Below are 15080 nucleotides of genomic sequence, written 5' to 3' on the forward strand. Positions count from 1 at the left end.
AGTAGAGTCAGGGTTTCACCATGTTGGGCAGGCTTGTCTCAATCTCCCGATTGTGGGTGATTGGCCCGCCTTGGTCTCCCAAAGTGCTGAGGTTACAGGTGTAAGCCACTGTGCCTGGTCAAATACAATTCTCATGTGGTGACCCAACCTTGCATTCCTGGGATTAATCTTACTTGGTCATGATACATAATTCTTTTTATATGTTGCTGGAGTCCCTCTCTTATATCTTTAATATTTTTCTGGATTGATTCCTTTCCTTTTGCTAATAAACATGCTTAAATTTCTTTCTTTTTTCTTTTTTGAGATGGAGTCTTGCTCTGTCGCCAGGCTAGAGTGCACTGGCACAATCTTAAAAAAAAAAAAAAAAGATTCTTGCACACCATGCCTGTGATCTATAGGAGGGTGGTTAAAGGTGGTACCCGGTCTGCCAGCCTTTACTTCTCCTATTGAAATGCAATGTCGAGGTCAAGGGGGAGGTGGTCTTAGAGGTTCAAGGATTATTAAGGGTCTCCTTCCTCACTACCACAGGAGGAGAAGAAGCAGAAACATTAGTGAACAGCACTCATGTCTAGCACATACCCATACAAGTTTATCAAAATATTTTCTCAAACAAAAGGATAAAATTCTGGCACCAGTATCTGAGGGAATATAACTTTTCCTACCTCATTAAAAGAAAGAAAAAGAAGAAAAAAAAGAAATTTGAGTCTTCTTTCTGTTTAACTTGATCAGTCTAGCTAAGGGATTATACATGAGTTGATCTTTCCAAAGAACTAACTTTTGATTTTGCTGACTTTCTCTATTGTTTCCTCTATTTCATTTATTTTTGCTCTTTTTTTAATTATTTATTCTCATCAGCTTGATTTGGATTTAGTTTGCTTTCCTTTTTATAAGTTCTTAAGGTGGAAGTTTCAGTTATTAATTTGAAATCTTTCTTCTTTATTAATATGGCCATATACAGCTATGGGCATTACAGCTAAATATCCCCCAAACACTAAATTTATTGTCATAAGTTTTGGCATGTTGTGTTTTAATTTACCTCAAAATATGTTCTAGTGTTCCTTTTGATTTCATTTTAATTCATTGATTGTTTGGTAGAGTGTTAATTTCCACATATTTGTAATTTTCCTACATGTCCTTCAGTTATTGATTTCTAATTTCATTCCGCTGTGAACAAAAGTGGCAAGAGCAGACATCTTTGTCTTTTTTTTTTTTATCTTGGGGGAAGAATTTCAATTTTTCATGATTAATTATGGAGTTACATATTAACACACAAATGTGGCCAATTGATTTCCAACAAAAATACAAAGGCAAGTAAATGGAGAAAGAATACTCTTTTAACAGCTGGTTCTGAAACAACAGGACATTTGAAGCCAAAAAAAAAAGTGAACTTTAACTTAAACTTCGTACCTTATATAAACATCAAGTCAAATTGGATCATAAATCTAAATGTAAAATGTACAACTATATATCAGAAGAAAAGACAGGAAAATATCTTTTCCATGAACAGGTAGAGTTCTTAGACACATATAAATGCACACACATAAAAAACAACCCATGAAAGGATCAATTGATACACAAGATTTTACAAGACATGAAAACATTTTCTCTGAGGTGAAAGACTTATACACTGAAAACTACAAAATGTTGCTAAAAGAAATTAAACAAGACACAAATAAACATCCCATGTTCATCAATTAGAAGACAATACTGTTAAGATGTCAATACAAACCAAAGTGATTCAATGCAAGGCCTACCAAAATCTCAATAACATTTTTTACAGGAATAGAAAAATCCATTATAAAATTCATATGGAATCTCAACTGATCCTCAAATATCCAAAACAATTTTGAATAATGACAAAGTTGGAGGTCTCACACTTCCTGATTTCAAAACCTACTACAAGGCTATAATAATTAAAACAGTGTGGTACTGGCATAAGGACAGACATATATGGTCAAATGATTTTTGAATAGGGTGCCAGGATGATCCAGTGTGGAAAGAACAGTCTTTTTTTCAACAAGTGGTACTGGAAAAACTGAATATCGACATGAAAAAAATAAAGTTGAATTCTTACCTTACACCATATACAAAAATTAACTCATTCAAAGACCTAAATGTAAGAGCTAAAACTGTAACACTCTCAGAAGATAACCTAAGGAAAAGCCTTCATAACAATGGATTTGGCAATGAGTTCTTGGATATGACACCAAAAGCATAGATAACAAAAGAAAAAAAATCAACAAATCGGACTTCATCAAAGTTAAAAACTCTGTGCATCAAAAGACAGAGTGAAAAGGTAACTCTTGGAACAGGAGAAAACATTTTCAAATCATATGTCTTACAAGCAATTAATATACAGAATATATATAGAACTTCAAAAAGCATATGAAAAGATGCTCAACAGCACTAATCATCAAGGAAATTGAAATCAAAACCATAATAAGATACCATTTCACACCCATGATGACAGCTATTATTTTTTAAGAAAAGAAATAACAAGTGTTACCAAGGGTATGGAGAAACTGTAACTCTTATCTTGTGCATTGCTGGTGGGAAGGTAAAATAGTACATACAGTCTTGATGGAAAATTATATGGCAGTTTCTCAGAAAATTACATGTAAAATTACCATGTGATCCAGCAATTGTACTTCTGAGTATATGCCCACAATAATTGAAAGCAGGTATACATCCATGTTTGTAGCAGCATTATTCACAAAAGCTAAAACATGGAAACAACTTAAGCATCCATCAATAAACAAAATGTGCTATATACATATGACTCCACCTTAAAAAGAAAATTCTGACACATGCTACAACTGAGATGAACTTTGAAGATATGTTAACAAAAATAAGCCAGCCACAAAAGGACAAATATTGTATGATTCTACTTTTATGAGTAGTCAAATTCATAGAAACAGAGTAGTCAAATTCATAGAGAGAGAAAGTAGGATGGTGGTTGCCAGTGGCTGATGGGGGTGGAGGAAATGGGGAGTTAGTGTCTAATGATTAGAGTTTCAGTTTGGGAAGATGAAAAATTTCTGGAGATGGATGGTTGTGATAGTTGCAGAACAATGTGAAAGTACTTAATGCCACAGAACTACACACTTAAAAATGGTTTAAATGGTAAATTTTACATTACATATATATTACCACAATAAAAATGTTTGCTCTGCAAAAGACACTATTATGAGAATAAAAAGACAAACTGCAGACTGGGAGAAAATGTGTTAAAATCACATATCCAATAAAAGATTTAATTTAGAATATATAAAGAACTCTCAAAAGTCATCAGGAAGAAAATAAACAACCCAATTATAAAACAGCAAAAGATCTGAACAGACACTTTAGCAAACAGGATATAAGGATGGCAAATAAGCATATGAAAGATGTTCAACATCATTAGCCACTAAGGAAATGCAAATTAAAACTACAATGAGGTACCATTTCACAACTATTGGAATAACCAAAATAAAAACTAACAATACCAAGTGCTGACAAAGATGTAGAGCAACTAGAACTCTTATACATTGCTGGTGAAAATGCAAAATGGTACAGCCACTCTGGAAAATGGTTTGGCAGTTTCATATGAAGTTAAATGTACACTTACCATATGACCAGTAATCTCACTTCTAGATATTTACCTTAGAGAAATAAAAACTTACGTTCACAAAAAAACTTGTACAAGAATGTTCATATCAATATTATGCATAGCCATCATAACCTGGAAGCAACCCAAATGCACTTCAATGGGCGAATGGATAAACAAACTTTGGAATGTCCATATGATGAAATGCTACTCAGCAGAATGAATGAACTGTTGATACACACAACTCATTTAAATGAGTCTCAAAGGCATTATGCTGAGTGAAAGAAGCCAATCTCACAAGGTCACATGTTGTATGAGTCCATTTATATGACATTTTCTAAAAGATAAAACTACAGTGATGGAAAACAGTGATTCTCAGAAATTATGGTGGGTTGAGAGTGACTATAAAGGGACAGCATGAGGGAGTTTTTTAAGGTGATGGAGCTGTTCTCTCTCTTGATTGTGGTGGTGGTTACATGAATCTACATGATTTACAATTCACAGAATTGTATGCCAATAAAAAAGAAGCCCCATGCAAATTTATTGGAAGTTCATTTCAAAAATAAGAAAATATTAGCTATCATATCATCATCAATAACTATACTTTACTGATTAATAAAAATATTCAGAACTATTTGTGAAATGGGATATAAAAATCATTAAGGTCAATTTATGTCTGGTATAATAACTTAAATGTATAAAGAAAAGACAACAGCACTATATGTAAAAGCTTTACAACTTCTATTAATGCCTCTATTTAATATTCTGTATCAGGATAATATGCTTCCTCTGGATCATTTCCTATAAACATTGTCATATACTGAATATGGAATTAAATAAGTGCTCAACTTAGAAATCTGGGACCCTAGGTTACATTCCTAAATCTAACACTATAAGAAAACTCTCGACTTGCCTTTTGTGCCTAATTTTATCTTCCTCTTCATTGAGGTCATGTACTTGTCTGCATTTGTCTTTTTGTGGTATGCTGTGAAGGTTTAAAGCAAGGAGTTTCAAAGATAGGAAACAGAACAGATTCATACACCACCCACCCTCCACCCCAAATACCAGGTACTGCTCTAAGTGATTTACTTGTATTATCTCACTTAACCCTCCTAATACCCTACAACATAGTTACTATTAATATTCTCATTTTACAGATGAAGATAGTAAAACATAGAGAGGTAATTTGCCTAGCATCTCATAGCTAGTAAATGGGGGAGCCAGGAGATTTTCCCAGGTAGTCTGCCTCCATAATGATAATTCTTAATCATTATGCTAAATGTCTCTCTGCAAAAGGCTATTCATTTGTTCATTCCTTCCTGCACCACTGCTCTGCCATGTCTATGGTCTTTCTATCTCTAATAAATGATTCATTCATTCCCATGGCCTTAACGTGTCATCTATGGATAGATGATTCTTAATTCTATGTATCTAGTTCTGACCTCTCTCCTGAGCTTCACTGCTGCATTTCCAACTGTCTCCTCAACATTTGTATTTGATGATCATGCCATTCTCACAAATTCAACATGTTTAAAATCAAATTAATTATCCTTCCTCAAAATTTCCCCATAAAGGCTTTCTTAATTTTGCCAATCGGTAAGTCATACAGCCTTGAAACATATGAATTATCTTTGACACATACCTCTCCATTGACCTCCCTCCACTTTCAGTCAACAAGTTTTACTAGTTCTTCCCTTGTAAACCTACCTCTCTCCAATTCCACTGCTATCATTCTAGAACGAGCCTTCATGCCTAAATGATTGTAATATCTCCTATCCATTCTCCCTGCTTCCAGTTCTTCTTCTCTCTAATCCTATTACTGACCACGAGATTAATAACTTTCAAATACGGCTTTTATCATGTTACTTCTGGTTCAAAACCTTCAACCATATTCAAACTAAGGATCACTAACTCTGTATAGGTCTTTACTAGTCACCAAATACAGTTCAAAATTTTTAGCTACCTTTCTAACTTCGTCTCACATCTCTTCCATAGTAAGCACACTCTATAGTGCTCACACCATCTGTTGCAATTGAAATGCCACTACCTCTCCTTTCTAAAGAATAGGTAGTATTAAAAGAACATTTAAATCCTACCTCCTCTGAGAGGCCTTCTTCAATCACACCAATACATAGTGGCCTTTCCCTCCTCTGAACTCCAAAAACACTTAGCAAATGTATCTAGTATTGTCACTAAATGTTACATGTTTATCTCTCCAACCATACTGTATTTGGCACAAGGTGAGAAACCATTCTCAAACTTCCGTGCACCTTCTGCAGTGTCTAGTAAAATTATCTGTCAAACTAATTCCTTCTGGTTAAGAAACATACTATTTATCTATATATTTTGTGCTAATTTGTAGTTCAGCCTCAAGACTTCACAATCTACCTTTGCCTTCCCTTCCTTCCAGTGTCACCTCCTGTCATTCCCTGCCACTCCTTCTACTCCTGCCACATTAAACTTCTCATTGTTCCTTAGACACACCAGGTTCTTTCATAATCCTGTTCCTATTTACTGCCTTTAATGTCCATTCTCCCTTATTTACCTGACAAACACCTGTTGATCCATCAGGAGTTAGTATGTCAACTTCTGACTCCCCCAACTAGACTTAGATGCTCTATGTTCTGTGCTACTTCAGTATTTTATTCAAATCTCTATAATAGCAGTTTCTATGCTGTCATGCAACTAACTGTGCACATATATGTCTCTCTTCTGGCATACATTTCTCAAACGTAGTATCTCTCCCCTACTCCCTTCAGTAACTCTTCATATTTAATGCCCTGCTGTTTAATCTTTCTCTCAGTGAAAGAACACATCAAAGTCAGTGAGGATCACATACCTTGGTAATAAAGAGCCTTAAGGAAGGAGTGACGATCAGCTCCCTGAAATAAAGACTTTTCTATTTCCATTTCCCGCCGGGTCAGCTGTTTGCTCTTTGCAAATCTCTGTGGCAGGCAAAGAATGCGCTGACGCTCCGCGATCCTTTCTTCAATATCTTGAAGACGGTTCTGTATTGCTTCAGGAGTTGCCCTCAGTCTTGTTTTCTGAAACCAGAGGAATGAGATGGCATATATCATAGAGGACATAACCTGAACGTGATGATCTGATGTCTCAAGTCAAAAGATAACCTGGGCGCAGAAATGAATGTTTATAGAAAGCATTAGCTACGAAGTCAAGGAACAGCTTCTCTTTTACCAATGTATGTATTCTAAAAATTAAAGACAATTCAGACACAAAGCTCAGTTTTGTGAGCACTAAAAATGAAAAGGCTCTCAATGTCAACATGAAGAGATTTTGCTCTGTTTCCTCAAGGAGAAAAACAAACAAACAAAAAAAGCATTACCGCACTCACCTTTTCACCTGTAACATGGCTCTTCCAGGTCAAGATTTCTGTTTCATTAAGCCCTAACTCCCTGAGAGAAGCAGTTTCCTGGTCCTTCTCGTGCAGTGTCTGGAACTGGGACAAAGTCATAGTCCCAGCTGCTTCCTTCCCAAAGGGCTTGTAAATAGTACCAGGAGCAAAGCTCTCTTTCTTAGACATACATCTGCAAAACATGCAGGAGGAGAGTAAGAACATCTTGAAGTTACTACCCTTCACAAAAATGGAGGCTCAACATTGTAAGACGTAGAATGAAACTCATTAGCAAATTTTCTCTTACATCTTATTTCTAAGCTGAAATGGAACTCCATCAATAGTCCCCTCATCCAGGGATAATAAATAACTAAATCAACAAATATTTACTGAGTACTTACTATGCATCAGACACTCTGCTAGGTGCTGAGGGTTTAACAGCTTGAAAAAAAAGATAAAAATGGCTCCTGCTTTTGTCGAAAAACAGTGGAAAAGAGGCAAGTAAAGAGGCAATGATAATATTGGGTTTCAAGTGCTATGTTAAGGGAAATATAGGATGCTATAGGAGGAGAAAAAATAGGTACTTGGCCCAGGCTTAGTGAGATATGGGAGGCTTCCCAGAGGAAGAGACACAGAATCAAAACCCTGCCTAATACATTGAAGTCTGACAAAGAAAAGGAGGTGGAAGAGGAGCATTCCAGCCAGGCTTTAAGAGAGGTCTGTCATCCGGAAGTGAGAGTCTATGATACTTTCTGATTGTAAAATCAATACCTACTCTTCAATAGAGACAGAAGTATCAAGTTGATGCTGAAGGAGGCTTTTCAGCTGTCTCTCCCCTTCTGTTTCCAGCTCCTCCAGGACATGCTCATCACTCTTCACACAGCTGTTGACCCTGGAGTAAATAAAAAGAATATATACAGAAAACAGAAGAGACTGTGCATCTCAAAATATATTCCTTATCCATACTGTCTACCATTAGTGACCCCATTTATTCAAAGACACTTCTCCACTAATTCATTGCCCTTTATCATTCGGTCCATGAACACTTACCACCTGTTTACACAGAAGGCACTATGCTAGTTACTGACGGAAGTCAATGATGTTTACGACATAGTCCCTACCCTCAAGAAGCCCACAATGTATTTAGGGAAAAGAAACATATGTGCCTGTATGTGTTGTGTGTATATGCCTGGGGGAGGGGGGAGAGAAGAATATCACATTGAAGCAATATCAAATTAGTAGAACTTCATAGAATAGATAATCGGGAGATAAGGTAATAAAGGAAGACTTAAGAAAGGTATTCTTAAGCTGACATTCAAAGGATTGGGTGTGATGAAGAAAAGGAGAACAGGGAAAGAAAGTACAAAAGGATATTAGTATATACTGAAGGATAATGAGAATAAGGAATTTATCAAGTAGTTAAGTGACACAGTGCAAGTGACACAGATAAATGTGGTTATAATATGCCATATAGATTCAAAGGGAAGAAACAAGAACTAGTTATGAAACTACTGAAGTGTAAGGTGATAAAGGTCTAGACTGAAATGGTAATAATGAAAATGGAAAGGAAAGGTTAGATGAGAGAGGCCTTTTGGAGGCAGAGGCAAGGAAGTCAAAGAAAGTCCTGAAATTTCAGTCTGTGTAACTGAGAGAACAATGGTACCAATGAAGGAAAGACAAAGCTCCAGATGGAATAAATGGTTTGGGAAAGGGAAAGTCAGTATTGTTTTAGCCATGTTGAATCTAGCACCTCTTACAATGCAAATAAATGCCAGCATGAACTGTCAGGAATACTTCCAAGACACTGACTCTGAGGGAACAGCATGAGTGACTGGCTAAATGGAAAATAAGAGATGAGAGAACTGTATAGATGAGAGTCCGAGGCTGAATGTACAAATCTTGAGTCATCTGTGTTAACAAGATCTGGAGCTCTTGAGGAGACCTCCAAAGGGGAGAGTACAGAAAGAAATATGAAGACAGTTATAACATTTTTATAGCCTAGGCACCACTGCATAGACATTTAGGCCATAGCTTGCATTAGCTAACTAACACTAAGTAAGTAAAAACTCTTATTAGAGTATAAAAAAATGACAGGGCCATTTAAGCATGCAACAACAGATTATTTAAAAAATACAAAAAATGAGTTAACTCTAGGAAGAAAACGAGTATCAAATACTTTCCTCATAAAATAGCCCTTTCCTATTGAGGATATGATAAAGCCTAGGAAAACTAACAACCATAATTATAAGCAATATTCCCATGCTCTAGAAAGACTTGGCCCTATTTTGGAAAATTGCAAATTATCTTTAGGCCCAAGGTTTTAAAAAATTTCTTCTAAGTATCTCAATTTTTTATTACTTAGAATTCCAAAAGTTCTTACTAAGTTTAATGTTTCTACACATCAACACAGATGAATCTCAAAAAGAAATGTTGAGTAAAAATTTTAAAAAGCAAGTCACAGAAAAAATTCATATGATATGTGTCCATTTGTATAAAGTTGAAAAACAGATAAAACTTGGAACATTTTGTTTTGGGATAAATACATATGTACTAGAAACTATTTCTCTTTTTAAGTACCTAATGTAGATGATGGGTTGATGGGTGCAGCAAACCACCATGGCACATGTATACCTGTGTAACAAACCTGCACGTTCTGCACATGTACCCCAGAACTTAAAAGTATAATAACAAAAATTTTAAAAAGCAAGAGAATTAGTAACACACAGTCCGGATAGTGGTCACCTCAGGGGGACACGAAGGGAGGGAGGAGACACAGTAGACTTCTGAGGGACTGGCGATGTCCTATTTCTTAAGCTTGTAGTGGATGTGCACCTTTATTATTCTTTAAGCTGTATATATACATTATACATTATTTTGCATGGATATGGTAAAAAAGTTAAAGGTTAGTTTCAGGCAGGGAAAATCAGAAACGATATTTTAAAAGACCCAAGGAACTGACAGCGCAGGAAAGCATATCAGTAAGTATTTTAAATGCACTACACTATTCCAGAGTGATGATTCTACTTGCAGAGTGAACCTAAAACTAATTTAAGCCGGTCAATAGTTGGGAGGCTCAGGCCACTTAGGCTCAAGCGGCCATTTACCTCAGGACCAGTAGGGGGAACTGCGCCCAGCAATGCCTTCCCCCGCCCCCAGCCCCCAACAAATCGAACCGCTTTGGTGGTGTCCTTCTACATTTAGAAACAAAATACAGCTCCCTTACTTTAAGATTGTAAAGGGCTACGTGGTTTCGGGGCCCGAGCAAGTCGTCTTTAATACACATGTTGCAAATAAATACGCCCGTCCCAAGCCCCTTTCTCAGGTGGAGGTGGAAGTAGGGCAGGACGGGGAGGGGCTGGCCCCAGGTACCTTCATCTCCGGAGCTGGGAATTAGCCAGCCCCAAACCCTTTTACCTAATTGGGTCGGTGAGGAACTACGAAGCCGCAGCACCCGGCCAGCTCTTGGGGCCCGTCCCGGGAGGGCAATCCCACATCAGCCGGCCTCGATGGCAGCCCTTCCTGAACTTCGCTCTGCAGGCCTGTTCAGCCCGTCTCCCTCCTCGCGTCTCCTTTGTCTTCCCGCTCCCACAAAACCACATCCCGAGAACATGCAATACCCAAACCAGAAAGCAATAGAAACCATTTTCAAAAGAAAAGGTAGAACAGAGTTCCCCTTGCCGCCTGTTCCTCAGACAAGCCCTTACCTCCTCATGTTTCCACAGGCCACTATCTATAACTTCGGTAAATAGGCCGCGGACCTCAAGTCCCAGAACTCCGCGCGGCGTACTCTAAGGGGATTGTGATGGAGCATGGGGCTCTGGGAATTGTAGTAGCACAGAGCTACAGCAACAGGAAGAGAAAGTAGGTCTCGAGTGACAGGTATGCTGAACATTGTCCAAATATTTATCTTGAATTTCTCATCTAGGTTCAAGAGAAGACCCAAAATATCCAGCTCATAAAACTGAGTCACCTTCGACTTCTTGATTCTCTCATCCATTACCACTAATTCCTGGATCTTCTGTATTTCCCTTAAACTTCTCATCAACACTGCTTTTCTTTCAAGGATTTATCCAGCCTACCTACCATTTCCAGTCGAGCCTCTGCTTCATTCTTCACGTTGTAGCCAGAGTCATCATACATGAGTCTGACTATATATCACCTGTACTAATGGTTCTCCTCTATCTGTAATAGAGACTTGGGAGTTTTTTCCACTCAGAATCAGAAGTCTGTGTGTATTTAGACCCACAAATGTTTTATTGATAATTATGGTGAATCAAGAAAGAGGTATAGTATAGTGGTTAAAAGCATGGGCTCTTAGTTCCCAGAAATGGAAATGCAAATGTCTTTAAGTGTACAAAAAGATGTCCAATTTCACAAATTTTAAAGTGCACTGACTACCAGTACTCCTTAAAACTAGCAAGGTCATCAAAAATAAGAGAATCTGTCACAGCCAAAAGGACTCAAAGGAGTCATGATGACCAAAGTAATGCAGTATCTTGGATGGGATCCTGGAACAGAAAAAAAGACATAAGGTAAAAACTAAGAAAATGTGAACAAACTATGCTCTTTAGTTAATAACAGGTTCATTAGCTGTGACAAATATATCAGAGTTATGCAAGGGAAACTGAGTTGTAGGCATGTGGAACTTTGTACTATGCAACCTTTCTGTAACTAAAATTGTTCTAAAAATTAAAGTTTATTTTTAAAAGTACACTACAGTATCATTTTTCACCTAACAGATTAAGAAAGATCCAAAAGTTTGATAACACACTTGTTTTATTGAGTGGGGAAATAGGTGCTCTCAATACAATGGTGGTAGGAATATAAATTGGTACATCTATGGGGGGGCAATATGAGGATACTACTAAAATCATACATGTATATTCCCTTTAAAGCAGCAATTCAACAGTTATGAATAGAATCCTCAGTACTATATATATCCTCTAACCTATCATTCCTTGCAATATTCTTTATAATAATGGAAATGAAAATATCCATGAGCATACTATGAAAACGCGTAATTCCATGAAAAACTATGTAGCAGTTACAAAAATGACAAAGTTCTCTATAGAATGCTACTGAACAATCTCCAAAATATATTTAGTGTACAGAATAATGTGTATACTATGCTTTCATTTGCATAAAAAGGGAGCTCTATTCACTTAAAAATTTACATATAGGTGTTCACTTGTATATGCACAAAATATCTATATTGTTTCTATACAGACAAGCATTAATTATATCTCAAACTAGACAGTAGGTTCCTTTGAGAAGAGACTTTACAGTATCTAGCACTATACAGGTTGGCATGTACTTTTGGCAAACATCACCCTACGATTCAATTGGAGTGAGAAGGATGATGTGTGCTGATGCCAGGATGTAGAACCTAGGAGACTAAGACATAAATTACACATACAGGGTCAACATCTAATAGGTTGCTGTCTGGACAAAGAGGCTAGTATAATTTTCATTTTCTAATACTAAAAACAAAACTAAGGTATAATCAACAGTATAATATTTAAATGAAAAAAGCATGTACAATTCATTGCGATCAAGATGAAATATTAAAAAGACATGCTGAAGATATGGTCATTCAATAAAAAGCAGTGTTGACATTGTATGCATGAGCCTTATGACGATAATCCTCAGAAACCTGTGTTACCTCTTCTACTGTCCTTCGCAGGATGCCTATAGGAGGAAAAGTCACAGACTCATTAATCTAAAGACAAAATATCCCATGAACATAACTTATGTATTCCTTTCAACATACGAGTAATAAAACTTTATATACCAATTTCAATAGCTTTAAGTTTTAGAAAACACATAAGAAAAAAATTCTCATCTATCTGGAAACTGTGAAAACAATTGACAAGACTGTTTTTTTCTGCTCTCCCTAGCTTTCAGGCAAATAACTGTCTAGTGGACATTTATGCTTTGTTAGAGTGAGGTGTTAACTGATATTTTACTCATTACACCCTCAAAGTGACATATAAGGTAGTTACTAAATTGAGAGTACAGGTTTTGGTAGGTCTTAGCTACCTATAAACAAATGAACGCACTGAGTATATCTACATTTCTGTTACTTTCTGATAATGATTTATTTAACTTGGTGGTTCTTAAATTTTCTCAGGGGCAGAGTACAATAAAATGCCATTAATTTTACCATGTGAAACAGTAACTTTCTGTTAGTAAAACTAAGCTGTTGAAGTAAGCATGATACTCTGAGTTTTTCTATTAACATGGACAAATAACCTTGGTCCTTTGTTTCAGTGTCCATTAACGGTTACTAGTGAATAAGCCATAACTGGTGCCCAAGAAGAAAAAAAATTTACAAGATAAATACTAAAAATTTTAAACAATAAACAGTTGACTCTTGGACAACATAGTTTTGAACTGCACAGGTCCACTATACATGAATTTTCTTCTACTTCTGCCACACTTGAGGCAAGATCACCCTTTCCTCTTCCTCCTCAGCCTGTTAAACATGAAGACGAGAATGAACAACTTTATGATGATCTAATTCCACTTAATAAATGGTAAACTTTTTTCTCTTATGATTTTCTAAATAATATTTTCTTTTCTCTAACTTACTTTATTATAAGAATGTAGTATATAATAATAAAGACAATATACAAAATATGTGTAAACAGACTATGTTAGTGGTAAGGCTTCCATCGACAGTAGGCTATTAGTGATTAAGTTTTGAGGAGTCAAAATATATTTGTTTTTTTACTCTGTGGAGATTAGCACCCCTAAACCCTGCATTGTTCGAAGGCCAGCTGTAATATACATTAATTTTCTTCAGCCATTTAGAAAAACCCTAATGTTATCCAGTTTTAAGTATAATATGTCATTCTGTCTTATAAAGACATTCTGCAAGATCACACTTTAAGGATAGTGATTTCAATGCTGACTGTCTATAAAAGGCCAGAAAAACATTATATGTTGAGCCTGACAAAATATATCTCCTTTTTGTTGTAATAACTAACTGCGGGGTACAATTTTTTCCCCTAAATAACAGTTTCTAATACGACAGAAGCACAGATGAGCACTACAACAAACCATTAAGTTGAGATCAGAGGTGTCAACATAAGAACATTCTAGTAATTTGCTGATTGATACATATTAAATGCAAAAGGGTACATTTATAACAGTTTTAAAAATCAATAAACTGTCAAGAAATACAAGTCAGCATTATTAAGAGAGCCTTACTATAAACGTTTTATCATGCCTTCTAATTGAATTTCCAGGACTATTTCTGTATTAACATACTTTAAATTTTTTAGGACTTTCATTCTTTAAGGGCAAAAACTGCACAAAGGTACTTAATGTCCAGAATTTTGGTCCCATGACAAGCATCAGTGACTGACTGGTTCCTGCCAGCATACTAAATACACTATACATATTTGACATTAAAAAATAATTGTACTGAACAATATGAAAATAAGAAAACTATTTCATTCACAATAGTATCAAAAAGAATTATAAAACTTAGGGATAAACTTAACAAATGATGTATAAGACCTGTACACTGACAACAAAAAACATTGCTTAAAAAAAAACAAATGAATATCTGAATAACTGAAAATATATTCCATGTTCATAGATTAAAAGACTCACTATTGTTAAGATGGCAATTCTCCACATATTGATATACAGATGCAATGTAATTGCTATGAAAATTCTAGCAGGCGCTTTTTATAGAAATAGACAAGCTTACTTGAAATGTATATGGAGAGGCAAAGGATCCAGAACAAAACAATCTTGAAAAATAAGAACAAACTGTAGGACTTAACACTATCCAATTTTAAAACTTAATCAAGTAATCAAGACAGCATATTGGCATATAATAGCCATAGAGATCAGTGAAACAGAAGCAAAGTCCAGAAATAAAGTTTTATAAGGTACAAAGGCAATTCAATGATAAAATCATAATCTTTTTCAACAAATGGTTCTGGGACAACTGGATATCTACATCCAAATGAAATCAACCCCCCACTTCTAACTATATACAAAAATCAACTCAAGATGGATTGTCAACCTAAATATAAGTGCTAAAACTATATTTTAAAAAATAACAAGAGGCTGGACACAATGACTCATGTGTGTAATCCCAACACTTTGGGAATGCTGAAGCAAGAG

General features: G+C 35.9%; 2 protein-coding genes across 3 annotated transcripts in view; both read right to left on the reverse strand.

The window, feature by feature from the left end:
- Positions 1 to 10699, reverse strand: part of RBM41 (RNA binding motif protein 41) — a 54215-nt gene extending 43516 nt beyond the window's left edge. The window contains exons 1-5 of one of the 2 annotated variants that reach the window (XM_017968551.4): positions 10643 to 10699; positions 7714 to 7830; positions 6939 to 7131; positions 6426 to 6630; positions 4500 to 4571 (exon numbers count right to left, since the gene is read on the reverse strand). In XM_017968551.4, coding sequence (XP_017824040.2) covers positions 4500 to 4571; positions 6426 to 6630; positions 6939 to 7131; positions 7714 to 7830; positions 10643 to 10650 — 595 coding nt within the window. In that variant the 5' untranslated portion in view covers positions 10651 to 10699. The remainder of the gene's footprint in view (positions 1 to 4499; positions 4572 to 6425; positions 6631 to 6938; positions 7132 to 7713; positions 7831 to 10642) is intronic. The other variant, XM_035287643.3, reaches the window with a different exon arrangement.
- Positions 10700 to 11696: 997 nt separating this feature from the next.
- The window catches only part of NUP62CL (nucleoporin 62 C-terminal like), a 72742-nt gene continuing 69358 nt past the window's right edge, over positions 11697 to 15080 (reverse strand). The window contains exon 10 of the mRNA XM_008989730.5: positions 11697 to 12626. Within this exon, the coding sequence (XP_008987978.3) occupies positions 12532 to 12626 (95 nt within the window). The 3' untranslated portion in view covers positions 11697 to 12531. The remainder of the gene's footprint in view (positions 12627 to 15080) is intronic.

Source organism: Callithrix jacchus, chromosome X (genome assembly GCF_049354715.1).
Source record: "Callithrix jacchus isolate 240 chromosome X, calJac240_pri, whole genome shotgun sequence".
In the NCBI taxonomy this organism is placed as follows: domain Eukaryota; kingdom Metazoa; phylum Chordata; class Mammalia; order Primates; family Cebidae; genus Callithrix; species Callithrix jacchus.